The sequence below is a fragment of the Opisthorchis viverrini genome (genome assembly GCF_000715545.1).
Source record: "Opisthorchis viverrini unplaced genomic scaffold opera_v5_70, whole genome shotgun sequence".
Taxonomy (NCBI): Eukaryota; Metazoa; Platyhelminthes; class Trematoda; order Opisthorchiida; family Opisthorchiidae; genus Opisthorchis; species Opisthorchis viverrini.
Window position 1 is genome coordinate 635429 of NW_008751726.1, and position 19663 is coordinate 655091.

Here is a 19663-nt window from a genome sequence, read left to right on the forward strand (position 1 = left end):
AATCTAAGTCACCTGCATAGGGTATGCTCATTACGGTTCAGAATTTTAGGGTGCACATACGACATTTGGGGAAATAAAAACTCGCTTACGGAACTTGTTTGCAGTGTCACCAAAAATGTCTCCGAGATAGAAATGTTTCCTGGAATATTCCGCGGCGATCGGCATCTTAGTTCAAGGCTTTTTATTCACAACGCTTTCTAGCAAGCTTTCACAAATATGGTTTTTACGCAAAGTAAAGCGAATCTGGTCAAATGGAACGAGATCACTCTTAGGTTCCTACAAAGCCTGAAGTCTCATAAGTAAAAATCCGAATCATTCATTCGTTCGAAACATAGAAAAAATGGCGCAGTTTAGGTGTCAATGATGAATGTGACCTTGTTAACCCCAGAAAGGTTGCATTTGTTGATTCTTTCGTCAGTCAAGGCAAAGGAGCGGAGATCACAGGGAGCTTCGATAAAATAAGTCAACATGGTTTGGATTTGTTTCGCGAAACGGTTTTGTTCATCTGGGAATACTTTTTCACATCCTTTCGAGACATCGTGAATCTGTTTCGACACCCTTTACCTCCCTCCCAATGGGCCGAGCGTGAGCCAGTCAGCTGTTTTCCACATCGGACACAGGGCTTTGTGTTAGAGAACGCTTGTTCCTTTGAGCAAAAACCGCAGACCATACGCGTAGCCAGTTCCATTTCGTGACCATCTGTGACTGCTTCGTCGTGACACACGTCACAGGGGTCCAAGCGACCGCAACATGGAAATCTGGAAGGAAGAAAATAAGAAAATTGCTAGAATTAGATTGCAACAGCGCTGAACACCAACAGTTTTTTGTCTTTTCTAAAGGGGGATGCCTAATGGATTGCACGTGCCTTGTCACTAGCAGAGGAGACATTATGGACGTTGGTGATGCACATTGGTGATACTTCAAGTGCTGACCAAGCGTCTGAAACCGCACTCAACCGTAATCTCAGCAAATGAACCAACAACTAATAAACGTTCGCAACTCACGTACTAACCCTCTGTAGTACTTCCCCTTGAATGTCAGGGTTCCGCTCCTCGAGCTACGAAAATAGTCTCTCTAAATAGTGATCGCCACGTTCGCCAACGGTCCATTTTCAGGTGCTTTTTTCAGTAAGTCAGATGTCGTCACTTACTAATCAAATGATCAGCAAGAGTTTCCTGCTTAATTCACAGATCTGGTAACTTGGTGAGATCTTATCGGAAGTCCGTGAACAATGGCAACAAGCCAGCACTTCTCAGCAAGAAGGACCTCGACTATCCTACTTACTAAACTATCCGTCACCATAATGTTTCCCCTTTCCGGGAGTTACTCATTCTGGTTAACGGTACCCCCGCTTTCCCACTCAGAATCGTCAACATATGGAACATCCGCCTTTGAAAAAGGACAGATAAGCAAGCATGTCGTATATCCCGACACTGAACATCCAACTAGTACAAGCATAAAAAATGTTTGTACGTTTGTACGGATACCCGAAGAAATAGGGGAACTAACTTTTATTGAGCACAGCACTGGTCAAAGTCCGTACTGCGTCCCAAGACCAAGGCATGCAGCGCCCTACATAATAAATACGAATCTGGCAACTGGAAGTGCAAAATTAATTTTGTCCTACTCACTGCAGTTCGACCTACCGTGTCAACGGAATGTGTCACGTTGGCTCAGAAGATACTTCCCGCCCCCCATCACGGTCTGAACGGTACTCACATTCAACGTTCGAACGCCATATGATTATTTCGGCAACAGGAACACTAGCTCGAACAAGGACTCGTGCAGCTGTTCAGTAGAAAGATAATATTTTCCATCTTCCTTTTTCTACTGAAGAGGTTACGCCATCCAGAGAAAATATCCCTGGTCAACCAAGCCTTCTTACGGATTGTATGTCTAATTTTCAGATCGACATTATGTCCTCCAAAAAACTTGCTGTTCTTACTTTTCTCAATCACCAACAACATCACCTCGAATTCCGCACCAAGAGCAGGTGAAAATGTCATCCTTCCTTCAGTGCCACAACACACGGCAGCGATGCATCGGTGTTGAACACTGATATCACGCTGTTGATGATGATGATGCCACAGCATTTAGTTCCTTTTAATACAAGACTGCTTTGGGAGAACGTGAGAAAGCGGCTCGGTTTCATCGAAGCTGAATATATCCCTTAAAGGCATATCCCTTGCATTTTCGTTCAAAGTGCGAGGATAAGCCCCATGTTGAAGATATCGGGATATCAGCCGACTCACCAGCAGATGTATGGTGAGTTTGTTAGTTGAACAAACATCCACGCTTAAGTGTGACTATTTTGCATCCGAGTGTCCGTACAAAATTTCCTGCCTCGTGCGTGATTGAATCGGTATATTTTGTGATAGTGACGTAGAAACCATAGATAAATCTAGTCACTAAACGCACTGGCGTGAACGTGAAGACACCTATTCACTGGCATTTTACTCAGTATCTTCGCCTCAGCACGTCTTGTACTGGGATTTCGCTTGTAGCGAGATAGCTGACAACGCACCTCGCTAATTTTCCGCTTTCGTTCGTTCTTATTTAAGAACATTCCACGCCTACTGGACGGAGCTGGACTGATAACTAAGGGATACAGATAAACATAGCACAGTCAGTCGCGGAGACCCGGGCCTTGGTATATGGACAAAAGTGACAATCCAACCACTTCTTGTTGTGTCAGGTTTTTCAACTTTGTTACGGACTGAGGCAAGGAGACCAAACAGAAGCAATTACTGAGCCTTTTTCAAATCTCCTCCGCACATCCAGAAACTGGCCAAGAGAAAACCGTTACGTCAACTTGTGTTTTCAAAATTATTTAAGCGCGGCGTTCCCATGCTAATTTCCATACACGATTGTGAGGCGCCAAATCTGACCTGTTAAAATATGTTAAAAATAATGCAAAATGGACTGCGAACCGTCGACCCATCGGAAATGCACCAGACCCGACACAAAGGCTGCACGCATAGCCAGGATGCGACGGTAGATAGCCAGTTCATTTACTTTCGTCAGCCGGCACGTAGTGCGCACTGCCAACTCACTACGCACTGATGATGTCGCCTCGGTTGGTGACCAAACGTTTGCAACCAAACTGCCCAGCTCAGCGAGGAGAACGACCAGAGTGTACCGTGCATTCACCTGACCAACACATACGAGGTCAGCTCGGCTTCTTTTAACCTGACCTTCCTGAACCAAAGTAGTAGCCTTGTAAGTGAGGTCAGCTCGGCTTCCTGAACCAAAGTAGTAGCCTTGTAAGATTGTGACAGTGTGAGGAAACAAACTGAGATAACAGGTCCGCAATGATTTTTCCACAAGCCTCGACAACAGAAATGCCCAGATATAAGTGGGCATTAATTTGATTCTCTGCTCTTTACTCATCGATCCTACTGTGTCCTGGAGTGGTTTCCAGTATTTTCCCTGAATAGTGCTGACACTTGAAGTATTGGTAACCAGCCGTTTCAGACGCAATACCTGTCTAAAGTAGCATGTCGTGAAGGTTACATTCTTTTGAACGTTTACAGGGAGAACAGAACATAAAAATGCGGCAAGTGCTGATGTACAGTAGAGAGCATAGTTCATCGTGCACAAACGTACAAGGTGGAATAAATATAATTGACGTTTGATTAATTAAATAATAAACAAATGATCACTATGGACAGAATGAGGTTGGACGAATGTTTCATTTATAAGGAGATTCGCCCTCCATACACAGACTACTCCCACGCGGAGACCACCTTTTGCGTCTCTAAATAGTAGTCCCCGCTGAGAGATGAGAGTATTCAGCCTGGAATAAGACCAACCTTTATTCGAGAGCTTTGGACCGAGAGTAGGTGTAACTAATATGGTTATGAACTAACCTTAGCCATCGGTAACTTTTCCGATAATGTTTGCAACAGCCATAATCTGGCAGAGGAGTACCATCTTGAATTAGTGGGTTCTGTGCCACATTCGCGAGACGACGCTGCCTTCGAGAAACACCCGGAGCATCTTTAGATCGGTCGCCATCTGACTGTTTGGCATGAACCACTGTTTGAGCAGAATAGACAGGAAACTAGTCATCAAGGCTGTTTTCACGGGGATCGAAAGGACGAAAATTAAAAATCCAACAGTTGACACCATAGTGAGGAAGTCTTTGAAACTGTAGCATGAGGAAGTGCATAGCGTACGGGTAAAAGGTCCAGCAGCGATTCAACGCTAAATCACAGTCCTTTGATGCCCACTGAGGAGTGAGCAAGACTCCCATGAAATGCGGATTTCAAAAACAGTACGTGTAACGAGATTGGCAACTTCCTGAAAGGAAAGTTATCAACTAGTTCTGTTAATACAGGTTGACTTTACCTCAGTAATCCTTTATTCGGATCGCATCCGCTCAAAGAGTGTCTCAGTTTTACACTGGTTGCTGCGACACTTCCGAATTCACTCTGCGACCCTCTACAATGACCAGCTACACTGTATCTCTTCCGACTTAAAGGAAGCACATACGTAGTTTTTATTCACTCTTTGCGGCTCCCCGCTCGCTGAAGCGATAGTTTTTAATAATAGGTTTTACTGTACACCCAAGCACAGCGAGTTGGCTCACCAATACCTCGGTTGATCTTACCGATCGGGAAAACCCATACGACTGTCTGTGGCAAAGCCACTGAGTTTTATCACACCCTCCCCTCACGCTAAGTAGCTGACTTAATTTGTTCGAAGTCATTATGCCTGGAATGCATTCGAAGCCACATAGAATCAGTCAGATTGCTTACCATGGAGTCTATGATGAATTCTATGCAGAAGCCTCTAAACTACCCATCGTGTGTCCTTTATGAAAATCATTCCACAGACTTTAGATGGAAATGAAGTAAACGTTGTGCATACACAGGCTGATATGCTTGAAGGACCTCACCACCAAGAGATTTTTGGGGCACACTGTAGAGTACTTTATCGTCCAGCATATTATCACAGTAACTGAAATGTGGTGTGGCAGTAATAAATAACAATCGCTCAGCTGTAACACCGTTTTGTGTCTGGCTGCTTCGAAGAAAGCACGGGGGCTGAGATTGCCCGGGCCTAGACAGGGGCAGTCGAGATGCAGAGGTTGGGTTCGAACCATGCATGCTCCGGTTCGTGCCTTAATCACTGATCTATCTCGAGACTTGTTTGTAACGAATAGCGAAATTTTGAAGTTTCAAATAAGATTTGATTTTGTAAACTAATCTGATTTAGGCTCAAAGGTCGAGAAGCGCTGTACAACTGTTTCATAATATCTCGATTTACTAGCAACGCGCACCGCACGAATCACTGAAAGGATTCGAACTCGCGATTAACTGGCCGGCAGATGGCCTGTATGCCAGTGGTTTGTGAACACAGGAGAAAGCGCCACCAGCCCAGCGATGAATGACTTATTGAGTGGTGACTCCTCGGACAAAAGACCCAAAAGAGTCGTGTGATTTTTCCATCGCTTACGTAATAAATAAATAAATAATCGTCCAGCTGCAACACCATTTCGGTGCCTAACTGCCGCGCTATGCGAATACTGTCTCTTAATGGGCTACAAAAGCGTTACCATGATCGTTACGGCTAAAATTTATTCTGACGGTTATAGCAAGATAATAAGTGAAGGACTTCTGTTGAAAAAGCTGATACCAACTATGTGCAAGCGAAAACAACGCAGATGCTTACAAGAAACATACCAAGGGAAGAAGCTCCTTTGATTGATTCCAATCGAAACTTGCTAAACTCCACCCCTATAAGCGAGTGGCATGTGAAGCAATACTTGTTTGTTGGTCGCGCAGCTTGTACACCCTATACATGGGAATAATGGGAATGGAAGAATAAATCCAGTAGCCCGCTCTGAACACAATCTACCAGAGAATTTGATCAAATGGGTCAAAAGCATGCAAACACCAAACAAACTAAATTCTCACGACCACAGGGCTAGTAACAAACGCAGTTCATTGTTCATGTGTTCACATACGTACATACAAGCGGCTGCATTCAATGCGTAGGCATCCACTGCCATTTACGAGATTAATCAACGCAAGAAAGGTGTCTAGAAGCAGTGTAAAAAATATACACAGTTCGCAACTGATGGCAATGACTGCAGTGCATTACCGGCCAATAAGGGTGGGTAACCTCAGGTAATAAGCCGAAAGTAGTGTTCAGGTGGATGTAGACTTCTTTGCCACTCTCAGTGAGAATAAGAAAACAGCATCTCAAGTGAGGTAACAGTTTGCCCCAGCTAACTAGATGCTTCACTGGTGAAACGTGATAGGCGGGAAAGGAGAGAGAAAGGTTGTGCACAACAGGAACGGACTCTCCAAAACAGCGGTCACTAACCTTTCTTGTGTTGCAACCGTTTTCGTAGTACACAAGTGGTCGGCGGTTCCACACGCTCGCAGTCGGTTCGCGATATGTTAGATACCCGCACCCTGTTTCAAGTTCTAACCTACTTAATCGCAAACCTCACCAGGAGAATTTGTTGATTCCATGATTGGCTAAGTTGTGAATCACTATCTTATCTAAAACACGCCAGCTGAGCTATCGTCCAGGTCCCACAGTTTCAAATTCAGGTATCCAGACAAGAGACTCCGTTAGCGCTATGTAACGCGGTTTTTGTGCGTTTGGCCTCCGTAATAATATAAACAGATGGAATATGACGCCACAGATTGTTGTGGACAACCAAATCACGATGAATATGTTTGGTTACAGTGTCGTTGCTTCAGAGATGACAACAGTAACAACCGAGGCAAATCTGATCAATGGGACCGTTCGTTCTATCAGTTACCGTGTTGAATTTGGTTCGAACTGGTAGAGCGTAAACGCCCATTACCGAAACTCTGTTGAATCTCCCGTGTGTTGTTTACTCATGAATTTGTTAATTTTCATGTGCTAACACTGAAAAGGCACGAAGTTGATCATCATCAGAAGCAGATGCACCAGCAGTTTCGTACTCCCTGGACAAGTGTGGATGGTTAGACGGAGGGCAGCGGTCATTTTCATAAAGGAAACTGTCCGCAAGGCTGCTGAAAACTTTTAGCAACCTTGTGAGTGGTTCCTTTATTCAAATATACTGCGATATCTCCAATATCGTGCCGACTTAAACATGAGGCGGCCCCTATGCAGCAATTGAATACTACCATAAACGAGAGAATAAACGAATCTCTCATGAAAACTAAGTTGATATGCAAATGAGTGTGTTTGTCGACAACCCCTAAAACTACGTTGTTCACAGCGACAGAACAGAGGCGAACCCTACGTTTAGTGAACTGGATCAGTTTCCTATCTCTGTCACTTAATATTTCAGGAAGTTTGGTCCTGATGTGGTCCAAGCCTAAATGTCATTATCGTCCACTGACATCGCATCACTACATTCGAGCGATAGGAATTCCGAAAACATCTCAGTACATTCTGCTGACCCTATCACTTTTTATCATAATGTGAAGTGCAATGTATACTTACTTCTGAATAAACAAATATTAACTTGGTAGTTGTGCTTGTGTACTAGCCTCGTGATTTGCGCCTAATTCTTAACCAATGTCAACTCTGTGACGTTTCCAGCGTTAAACCTATTGAGTTCGTTTGTGATGTCAAAAATAGCTCGTAGAAGAAAACCAGAGCGTTTGGTCCAAATCTAACCCTGCTGTTTCAAGTGCTCAAGTATCTCAGCTTGGGTTTCCTTCAGGTCGCTTGAAGCCCATATACCGAAAATGCACCGCAGCTAAAACTCACAACACTAAAAAAGGCTACCATGAAGGACGTCCCAATTTGTCTTGAAGGCAGTGGAAATTCTCACACTGCCACCATCTGCGTATCTCGAATGTCCATTGAGCCACTCACAGTTTCGGTAGGTAGAGGTTGGACGAACATAGCCTCCTTCGGGCTCGGGGCGGAACACGTGTGCTGAAGTATCCTATAAAAATTATAACACCCTACGCCGACCATAGCTTTTTGAGGACCTAATTATGCTTCCGTACACAAGCGAACACCTTACCAGTACCCCAGCTAGCGCACAAGAATCGATTATACGAACAAAAGGAATCTCATAATAACTTGGCTGTTGTGTGATGAAACCTGCCTAGACGCTTCACTTTTTGCACACAACAGGACGGATAAATGAAACTCTGCTACTGCTGACGCCTGTACTCCTTCTTCAGAACCACACTTCGCGTCGTTTCTCGTTCCAACTAATGATCACCCTTTTGCATGGAAGTTGAGCACTAGTAATTCTAAGCTGATCAGGACAATAAGGATGATATACGTAACTGATTCATGCTTCTATAAGATTAGGAATGCACCATCCAACTATCCTGCTCGCGGGGTCTGATGATTAGTTCTCACATTTTCACGCTATCCATATTTTCGACCTATCTCACCTGAGATGAGTTTGTAGCCGCACAATTTTCACATACCGCTGTACCGTTTCCACCGTTTGTACCTGTTCTCTTGGTCAGACCAAGTTCATTGATAAACCTAGCTTAAAACGTCCACTAAGATAACGGCCTTTTCATTTACGTATTGCTGTCACATTTCCTAGAAATTCCATGTCTCTGTCGAACGAAACGACCACTTGGTAACTCATGGACTCGATTCGGCTCATTTTCTTTAGATAACCAGCTCAGTCATGCGTGGAGTACAAACGTATGTTTATGATTCATGCCTGAAGAGTTCCTAAGTGTAGAGTGAACTGATTGCTTCAGATCTGGTTTCGATTGTAGATTCAAGTACCTTATTCAGAGGACTAGTAATGTATAAACCTAATCGGGTATCTCACCAGTGTGACCAGTTTTTTTTGTGTTGCGCTAGTCGCCTTTCAGTAAAAATGGTTTTAAGCCGAAAAACTATGCTGAGTCTCGCGAAGAATTACACCATTCCAAGGCCCATGTCCACTACTTTAAATGGACGTCTACATCCACGGCACTTCAACTCAATATCAGGAGCATCACTCTGCCAACAGGGTTTGAGGAGGCAACTAGTATCGCCATTACCGGGGTTACTGAACATCGTCGCATTCTGAGGGCACTTTGAACCTTGGAAGTGAATCTGTTTGGTACATTGATTTAAGTTCTATGGAAACTCCGAATTTCCGATCAAGGGCAATCGTAGATTGGTGACCAGAATTTAACGTTCCGGGCAAGCTTACAAGTCAGTGGAGAGTCACAAGAGAAAAATCACGCGGAGTGCTTCGCGTGATTCAGAATATATCTCCTGCACATTATTCGGTTGGGTCAAAAACCACCCCACGGACCGTCAATGGGTGAAAGCTCAGCGGAGGATGTTGACAAGCGGAACTAAAAGACACAAGAAACTCACCGTTAACTTGACAACTTTGTTACACTCTGTACAGAGTACAACCAGTTCGGAATCTTTGGATGGTATGTCGTCTGCGACACATCCATCTAAGTGTAACGTCCCGACGCATGAACCGAAGGTGTGCGCTACGGCGGCTTGGAAGACCAGCTTCATTGAGTTTTTGCAGCGAGCACAAAAGACACTGTGCGGTGGAAGGGATCGTAACCGTGTAACAGCAAGCCCGTCAGCGGTAAACGGATCACCATGCAAGTTGAAAATCCACGAGAATGTTAAGCAGCAACGTACGCAGTGCAGAGTAGCTGGCAATCGTCGTTGGATTAGCGTGCCAGCTTTACCATTCAATTTCAAATCGTCCAAATGTACAGTTTGCGTGCCTTTGATTGCGACATCCGAAGCGCAATCTGAAACACGTTGACTTTCGCTAGCGTTATTAACTTCGTTGGCTAGCTGCGAAACACAGACTTGCGAATCAGTACAGTAGGGTTCCGAACAGTTGTCACCTGGATTTAAGTCTAGATCCACCCCCTCGTCGAAACTTCGGCTGGAGTCTGATAATTCACTGGTGGAGTTCGAATCACCGTCACCAGGGTCTTCCGACTCTGAACTATCGTAATGAAACCCTAATCTGTCGCAGCCCTCGTCAGGTCTTACTTCATTTGATACAGGACTGGAAGTGGCGCGTGTGGGAGAAACCTGAGGTATAATTGAAGCGCTGGAACTTGTTCTTTCCCTGGTGCTGCCGTTAAGTTGTGCTTTATACTAAAAACAGTTACGAAACAGGAAGGGTCATGATAAATGTGGAAAGATGATATATCTTCTCATCAGAAAATATATAACGTATAAAAAGCAATGAGAACAGTGCATCTCCGAAAAGCTAGTTTTGTCGTTTGTTCTATTTCACTACAGGAATTTTAAGAGTAACTACAGTGATGAAAATAAGACGAGGTGAGTGTTTAGGGTCTGGCTTCAGCGACAGGAGTGTCACCAACAATTTTGTATAAAAAAGACTGCTGGATTATAGACATTATCGGATTCGGACAACACTTGTCACAGTGTTCTAAGCGAACAATGTAGGAATAGCCTAACAAGAGAAAGCACGGAACTGTAAGTGGACTGTAGAACAGTGGTTCTTCTGTTGTCACTAACACCATTTGCATAACTAACTGACCATCGAGTGGTGGAAAGTAAGAGAAACGAGGGAATGAGACACTCACGCAAATGTGACTAATGAGCGGGGTCAAGAGGTTGCAGCTTTTCGAAGCAGAACGAATGACGGTTGATGATATCACACCCTGTTGGTAGTTCACGCGTCACTAACACGTGATGTTACGGGAAAGAGTGAGGTAATTGAGTGTNGAAAATAACTACCGATTGGGCATCAGCTACATTGGTGATCAGCTATCAGTGGCAGCTGCATTGCTAACCGGTTCCATCAATCAATCCGAGAGGTGAGCACGCTGTTTCGAAGTCATACACATCAATATTGTGAACCAAGATCTAAAGTACGGCAGATGAATAAGGTTAAAATGAAAACTACTTGAAAGTTGGAACTCAAGATTGCTATCCGACATGAAAACAATTGGATTGCGTAGAAAAACTGTGGTGGGTCTTACATCAGAATATGGTCATAAACGCTGACCACACGCGACCGATATTATTTCTTCATAAAGGTTTAATATGAGCTGTCTAGTAAATATAGTTGCAGGGTATGAACAGGTGCTTCTCCCAGTCCCCCTTGAGGGTTTCGCTTTCCAGAGGACTAACGTACTGGAAACTCCACTCGAGTGTTACGATCATTTGTGGCAGACCTTGAAAGCAGTCCTTCGAAAAAGGACTAACTAAGCGAAAGTGTCATTAGGCATTTTTGCCCAAAAAGTTGTATTAGAATCGAACCTATACACTGGTTAATATGAACTGAGGGGTTGATTTAGAAAAGTAGAACCGCTTCGGTCCGTCAACTGCGGAAGGGTAGTACTAGGAAAGGGTCTGAATCCTCGCAGTATATTGCCCCAAAGGAGCATGCAATATTAAGACATGCGAAACCGGAACTATGGAGCGTTAGTCGCCATCAAAGAGAGTGAGCACAGATAGCACAACTGGCAAGACATCTGAACTTTTCACAAACGTTTAGTCATCGCATTCAGTCAATCACAAAATAAAATAACATACTTTTCTTAATCCTCCGGTGAAAAGGTGTTCCAAGCTTCGGTCGAGCCAACGGAAAAACTGCTGAAGATAAAGTTCTGCCATGTTTTCTAACTGGTTTCGCTTGTGCCGACAAGAAATCCAAGATGAAATGGTGTTATTCAAATGTCTGAAAGATGGACCGATGGTGAGACCACGATAACGTTTTATCACTCACTCAACAAGAATCGCCGGCAGGCATTCCATGGGTAGAACACAAACTTTCAGCGGTTGCACAGGGTACATTGGATCAAAATGAATGCTCAACACGATTTCGCGCACATCGTAAACCTGTCAAGTCGTAACAGAAAGGATACCGCAAGTTACAGCGGTGAATATAGTACGACCAGCAGTTGAGGAGTCACAAAAAGGCCGTTCGATTAATGGGCGAAAACGTGACTATTTTACTCCCGTAACTTACACTCAATTGACCTAAAAATGGTCATCTATCCAGTGGTCATCCAATCCATCCAACACAGTTAACAGATACGAAACACACGAAAACATCAGTTGAAAAAAAAGACGAGGAAGTACGACCAGCAGTTGAGGAGTCACAAAAAGGCCGTTCGATTAATGGGCGAAAACGTGACTATTTTACTCCCGTAACTTACACTCAATTGACCTAAAAATGGTCATCTATCCAGTGGTCATCCAGTCCATCCAACACATTTAACAGATACGAAACACACGAAAACATCAGTTGAAAAAAAAAGACGAGGATGTCATGTCGGATCTACGAAAGATTTACATCATTTCCCATATATGATAGAACTTTGATTCTCAGGAAGCTACTACTTTTGGTCACAATGGAAAGGAAAGATTCAAACCGAGGCCTATCCGAATAATACACCGCATGCCGTGAACAGAATGCAAACGCAATTTTAGTGATACATTTTAAAGGCTTCGAACTGTAATGCCAAGTTGGTCTGAAGGGTGAAAAACATCAGACCACGCTTAAACGCCTTCTGCCTTTTGTTATCCACAATAATGCACTTCGTGTGTTGAAAAGCCTTGCTTCAAGTGTAACAAACGGTTACGGGCTACTCGCTGAGACAGACGTTCGTCGTGGTTTTCATGATCACACCTCCAAATGAACCGCCGTTGAGGGATCTGTCTTCCGATTTGGTTAAGTGCCCAAAAGTTCGTAAGGCGCATTTCGATAAGGTTTCCCCGCCGGAATTTAAGTAACGTATTTCTAGTTGAACTACGTCAAATGCAATTATGCCCTGAATAGGAATGTATCAAATAACGTACCAACTAATTTAAACGATAACGCAACTCAAGTCAGTAGCCGAAGCGTATGTTATGGGAATTCGGTACCTTTTACTACAAGCGACGTAAAAGTGAAAGCCGAATTAACCTCTTTGCATGTTCTTCGGTCGGATTCTAGTGCAAAGGCTACCCAGAGTTCAGCAGCAGTTATGCTATAAATGTTAGATGCGATCTACTGAATGCGCTGGCTTAGTCCTACGTGGGGCTCACAGTATGACCCGAAAGTATCGACTACGCTTTGCACCAGTTCACTGTGCAAGTTATTTATTCCGTTTTGAATATGGAACTATTCATGCCACAGGCCAATCTCATGCAGTGAAGAGGTTCGTTATCTGTCAGCCCGTGTGTGTTCTTGTTTTTGTTTTGGATGGTTGTTGCAATCACAATACTGTATTTTCTGTCGATTACCAGTTTGAATGTCGACTACATAGGAGGAGTGTACAGTGAATCCTGATTGGATTAAATTTTAACCAGAATTAGCAAGCCTGTAAGTAAGGTGGTAATGGCGACCTGGTGCATGACAGCGAAGCATCAGTGTTGGACACTGATGTTATGCTGCCCATAATGATGATGATGATGATGTTCCACTAAGAACTCACCCAATCGGGGTCCGTGGAGGAAAACCGTAAGTGGAAAGTCCTCCCCGTTTTGTCAGCGTCCACTTCCCGGAGTCTATCCGCGGAGACTCCCTTTTCAAAACGTGCCACTTCCGTACATTGCAAACGGTCTATCTCAGCCTGGGTTATATTTTCTAACCTGACTTGGTTCGCGGCCCTATCAGGCCTCGGTACAGGAGCTCTTGATATGACCGGCGACCGTTCACTTGCTGCAGATTTGCCACAGGAAAACAAACTGCTGTTTGAGGCCCGGAGCACACTCGCTGGACTTGCACAAAATAAGTGGTTATTCGACAACTTTTTGGGGAAGAGTCTGGGTTGGTTTGCGAGACTAAGTTGTGATAATTTCTTCTGAGCCCGGTACTCCTCAAGCGTCAAACCAGAGCTGTTCTCAGCCTCCAAATCATGTGAGAATGAGCACTTGTCACCATACTTACATTGGTTGTTGATGAAAAATTGACATATTTTTCGCTGAATTGTTGGTGGCGCGGCCTGTCTTCGCGATGGGTCGTGCCAAAAATGACAGCTATATCCATATGGACACCAACCAGTTGATGCGAAGGTGCGACATTTTACGGTCGGATGTGAAAACCGACAAGAATCTCCATTTAGGCAGTTTCCTGCCTGATAGTAATGACAAACAGGAGGCCTGCTCATCCAACCTGAAAACGGACGAAAACAGAGTAAATTAGGTCAGAATGTAAGCAATTCACACACTGATCTCTCGAAGAGACAGCCTCTAAGATGGGCTACTCATCTGTTTATTGTAGACTATGGCCTGGTGGACGAACTCATCCCCACCGAAATCACGTAAGACCGAAAAATTCACCTCTACACCGTTGTTCTTCGCTAAAACGACTGCCAAAGATGTGAAACCAAGGTAGTCACCCGAAAATGGAAACAACTACATCAATACCACTGTAAAGTAACCAGACTAAACCGGACAGCAACGCAGTGATGGGCTGTATTACAGTGTAATAACAGTATTGTATTAGCTTAGTTCTTGGTCTGAAGCTTCCAACCCTGTGTTCCCGTCAAAACAACCACCAAATGTGTACAATGTGTATTATAGCACCCGAAAACACATGTACAGCGCGTCGTTTATACAATGTATGAGGCGACAATATTCTGGAAATCCTAACGCCTTCCGGATGCGCTGCTGGTAACCGGTATTCGGCTAACACCGGATCACGATTGGCTGTTGGGTCCAGACTTGTGGCCAAATAAACCTCACTTTGATGCTGAATCGGCAGGCGGTCCGATCTTTCGGCTAATAGCGTGCATGATATGCTTCTTGGCCGTAGCAGCGCCCACCTGTAAATGGTAAGGCGGTATCGTTGCGGAATTCCGCCTAGCGCGCAAATGAACCAATCGATGTAGTAGATGAGTTCGCTTACCTGGGTAGTGTTTAAGTCCCGGTGGACCGCCGAGATATGAAACCACTTTCCGAATTTGAAGGCTAGGTGAGCGTTTGCCAACCTCCGACATTTGTAGCGCCAATGTGACAGCTTAAAAGTCAAGGGTGGAGTGTGCAGTGCCGCAGTCTTATATGCCCTACTTTGTGAATGGGAGACGAAGCTGCTGCATGTGGAAGACCTTCGAAGGCACTGTGTTTTACAGCAGAAGACTCAGAAACGTTGCGTGAGAGCTTGGTGAGAACAACAGTTTCTGAAGTACGCCTGATGGTTTTCGAGGGAGTGTATTCCAAAATCGATAGACCGGCTGGTCACGGTTCACATAATACGCTGGTTTTACTGGATACCTCGTATGCAAGAGGACTTTTTACCTCATGCACTCCTCTTCGCCCAGTCTTGTGTCGAATGGGGACGACCCACGAACGATCAATCCATGGAAGCCCCCACCAGTAAAGTCAGTCGTGTTGGAAGATGCCGTCTTCCTGGATGGGGCACAGCGGGAGGGGCGGACGTACGGTTAGTGACCCTGACAGATATGGCTGCCACGAAGACATCAAAACGAAGGCTTTCACTGCGTATTTGTCAATGTTTGCCACACCGGAGAAACAAAACTATTCGATATCAATGAACTGATTGGGCCGTCGCCTCCATAGCGTGGATTTCAATCTCTTATTCTCCCTATCCTCGGTGAACGAGGCCGTAACAGCAGGAACCACTATATTTCGATGCACGGTTTGCGAGCTGAAGAACCAAAAATAAAACAGTTAAATAAGATAAGTATTCAGCTATAACACCCTTTGGGCGCCTAGCTCCCAGACCACCTGAATAGTCGAATATTTATTTTGGTACATTGCTGCCGTATGACTCGGGGAGGCACTACAGCTGAGATACTAACAGGTTGCCCAAGCTCAGACAGCACGAGTCGGGCTGCAGAGTTCGGGTTCAAACCACGGACCTTCTGGTCAGTAAATTCGCGCTCTAACCACTGAGACAGACGCGTCTTCGAAGCTCTGCTTGAGTCTTCTGAGAGCAACTAGTTTGTAGTGCTGAAGTGCTTCAAATGATTTGCAGGAATAACCTGCAAATAACCTGATAGACAAATCGATAACACTGGCTTGATTGCATGCTCCGTACTCTAGTCCACCGTCCTCAAACAGCGCTTCTCGCACAACCATACGGTGTATGGTAACCACAAGGGGGTCAGCTTGACCCCGGTCGTAATGAGGCTGTTGGCGTCAATCGTGCTTCGTCACCTTAGGGTGGCTCGGGAGACACTGACTCGAGAGAAGCTAGCGGAATTCTGTCACACTCCGTCGGGTGCTAAAACAACGCCATACGTATAAGTGACTCAAAATTCTAGTATTCCTGGATTTCCAAGGCGCATTCGACTCGGTTGACCGCCCTGTGCTTCTTGACACGCTTTCCCACAAGGAATGTTCCGGATGTTTGTGAACATCATACGTTCTTTGTATTCTCAGGATTCCGGATGGGTGGATGTATATGGAGAGCTCTCCAAAAGCTTCCGTATACAAAGCGTTGTCCGTCAGGGATGCCCACTCTCCATTCCATTTTAACTTCGTGACCGATGAGCTCATGAGACGAACGCTGGAGGGTCTCCAAAACCCTGGTGTTCAAATAGCCTGTGAAGAAAACCTTGTCGATCTGGAATATGCAGACGACATCGTTCTCATGTTCGAAGAGGCGGAGAAGGCGCAGGTGTTTTTGGATGAACTGACCAAAGTCATCCCGTCCTTTGGTATGCACTTTGCACCAACAAAGTGTAAGGTCATGCTTGTGGACGTGCAGTCACTGAACACGCCCCTTACTGGAAGTTGTGGAGCGTTTGACGTATCTTGGAAGTTGTATTAGATGTGATTGTAGTGCGACAGATAAGGTAAATGCACGAATCTGCAAGGCTCGGGTAGCGTTTGCTAATTTGAGACACCTATGGCGTCAGAGTGGCGTATCCCTGAATCTCAAGAGACGTGTGTATCAAGCTACAGTACAGGCTATTTTGTTGTATGGCTGTGAGACTTGGCTTATTCGAGCAGCGGGGCTGAGACGTCTTCAGGAGTCTGACAATCGTTTTCTCAGAACCATAGCTCGTGTGGGTTGGTGTTGGCGCATCCGTAACGAGGCAATTAGGAAGCGAGTTTTCGGTTGTGCAACAGGTACTTTCATTGAAGAATGCGTTCAGCACCAGTAGCTGCGTTGGTTGGGATGTGCTGCGTATGTCGAACCATCGTTTTCCATGCCTAACTCAAAGTGGCGTAAGCAGTGAGATGACCTACCCTTGACTTGGCAGATAAGTATGAATGATATTAGGAAACGTTTGGGGGCTGTCGGTGCTACTCGACTTCCAGGATGGGAACCGCCTGATCCCCCCTGTGCCTGGTTGGAAACACTACAAGATATGGCTGCCAACCGATGTCAGTGGCGTTCTTCTTGTCAGTTTCTATCCAGAGTGAATGTCTGGAGGTGTAGGCATCTAGGAATGATTGCAGTAAGCGAGCACTAGGTCCATTCCACGTCAACCTTTATTCTTTCATTAACAATAAAGCTTTCAAATTAATCAGGGTTGTATGGCAGTGAAGCATCGGTGTTGAACACTGGTGTCATGCTGTCAATGATGATGACCACACGATGGGTGGAAATGAGTCAAGGGAGGTTAATCATTGGCTTGGCAGTGAAGTATGAAAGTCATTTCCAGAAAACTCGGCTATGCTGGTCACTCACATCTCCCTGGATGAGGATCCCAAGAAGGAAAGGCATGGTCCAGTATTTATTTATTGTACTGTAGTTAACCATCCATAATATCAGATATCACCTTCGGAGCGTAGCAATCCAGCTCCATTCCCCCAGATCGCCGGCATCCTGACTTTAATCTACCAGCAAACCCAGCTGCGCTGGTCATTACCGTCTTCTTGGATGAGGAACCCGAGACGGGCCACACCATTGTTCAGAAAAATTGTCAGACATGGCCCAGTCGCGCCCACTTGCGCTCATGAATCCAAGCTATTGCCTTCAACACATTGCTCCATTCCCAATTCCTCCACTTAACGGTCCACTGACAGTGCTGTATTTACACATCAATTTATCAGCTCTCGCATCCAATCAATGGCAACTTACCACACACCCCACCCCTAAATCATCGGTGAACGAAACTGGGGCAGCTACAACCACTGTACGACAAGTACGCGGTTATTACAGCTGACAACGATGAAATCTACTACCCTGTGGTGGTCGGGCTCCCGACCCAAAGCAGTCAATTTATCGCGGTGATCTGGCTTCTGTGCCACAATGGCCCTGCAGGCTAGAGCGGCTGGAACTCAGTTCCTTAAGGTTCAACCATGCCAGGAAGGCCAACGGGGAGTACTCCAACGAAGAACAGCAAGTGCCCGTGCTGCGAGTAATCGTATTACTAGGCGGTCTTCAGGTAAGGTCGTCCTATTCTTTGCGATAGGAATGTAAAAGCAGCAAGATGCTTCCCCCAGACAACCAGCATATCCATTTTTATGGAAGCAGCGATGCCACCTTCCCCAGAGGACGGACGGGTTAGAAAGGGTCGGCCCTAAAGACCGCATACTGCGACCGCCCGACGGTTGAATGCGATCGATGGCGCATTATTCAATACGGTCGAAATACTTTTAGAACTAAGTAGTCCGGTGCTACTCAAAAGGCACCTGTTGTGCGCAGCTGCGCTAGGAATGAGACAGTAATGTCTTACTCCCTGCGTCCTCGGGCCAGGCCAGCACCCTGCAGCCGATAAGATCAAAATACTGAGTCATCGGCTCCGCGCAGGGCCTATAAAGAAAACACTATTACCTCTTACCATAAAAGCGGTGCTTGTTTGTAGTGTTGCCAAATGCACCAATGGACTGTAGTTCTGACGCTCGACCATCGATGTCTTCGGAACATTGTTCGAGTATGGTGGGAACATCGGATCCGTAACGCTCAAATACGTCGCATATTCTTCGGAAGAAATAACCTGCTCAAAACAGATGAGCCGATCACACTCCACAAACTGCGCTCGCTTGGTCAAGTGCTTCTAATACCTGTTGACTGACCCCCCTTGAACTCCCCTTTTCCCGCAACCACGCGAACGATGGAAACAATCCAGGGGAGGTAAAACAATGACTTGGCAGCGAATTGCGAAATCCATTACAATCAAATTCAGCTGCGCTGGTGACTTTCGTTTCCCTGCGTGAAGACCCGAAAACGGGACAAATCAATGGCAACAGATTTTGTCATCAATGGCGCTCACGCATCCAATTCATTGCCTTAAATGCATAGCTCCCCTCCCAATCTCTCCAATGGCAAGTCCCCTGACAATCCTGTATTTTGACATCAATTATATGGTCTACCGCGTCCAAGGCGCAGCTATTTACCTCACCTCTGCACATTATCGGTGGAAAAAGCTGTGACCGATGGAACCACTGTACGGCAAATACGTGGTTTATATAGCCGTTGCTGCTTCTAGTGATAATGACGATAGTCGGAGTAGGAATATATGAAAAAATCGTCCAGCTGAAGCACTTTTTCGGTGCCTAGCTGCCATGCCACCCAAAGGAAGCACGAGAGCTGGGATACTGCCAGGTTGCCCAAACCTAGACAGGGGAAGCCGAGAGGCAGAGGTGGGGTTCGAACCACGGACCTTCCGATCAGTAAATTCGCGCTCTAACCACTGACAACGATATCGTCAAACTAGTAGGCTACACCAGAGGCATCCCTCAGCATCATGTCTAAGATGTGTTGGAATAAAGCCCAAGCTGCCTTAACACTAAACATCATCATCATCATCATTGTCAGCTGTAAGAACCGCGTACTCGTCGTACAGTGGTTGTAGCTGCCGCAGTTTCGTTCACCGAT

General features: G+C 45.4%; 2 protein-coding genes across 2 annotated transcripts in view; both read right to left on the bottom strand.

Annotated features, from left to right (window-relative positions):
* Positions 1 to 106: 106 nt before the first annotated feature.
* Positions 107 to 14887, bottom strand: T265_13479 (hypothetical protein; the record flags this gene model as incomplete). The annotated part of the gene is made up of 8 exons (XM_009169060.1): positions 107 to 758; positions 3870 to 4038; positions 5688 to 5799; positions 9307 to 10065; positions 11476 to 11620; positions 11669 to 11781; positions 13362 to 14041; positions 14455 to 14887. Coding segments are annotated over 8 exons (2706 nt in total), but the record flags the coding sequence as incomplete, so codon positions are not given.
* Positions 14888 to 19250: 4363 nt separating this feature from the next.
* The window catches only part of T265_04322 (hypothetical protein), a gene marked incomplete at both ends in the record, with an annotated part of 4146 nt that continues 3733 nt past the window's right edge, over positions 19251 to 19663 (bottom strand). Inside the window, one exon of the mRNA XM_009169031.1 lies at positions 19251 to 19478. Within this exon, the coding sequence (XP_009167295.1) occupies positions 19251 to 19478 (228 nt within the window). The remainder of the gene's footprint in view (positions 19479 to 19663) is intronic.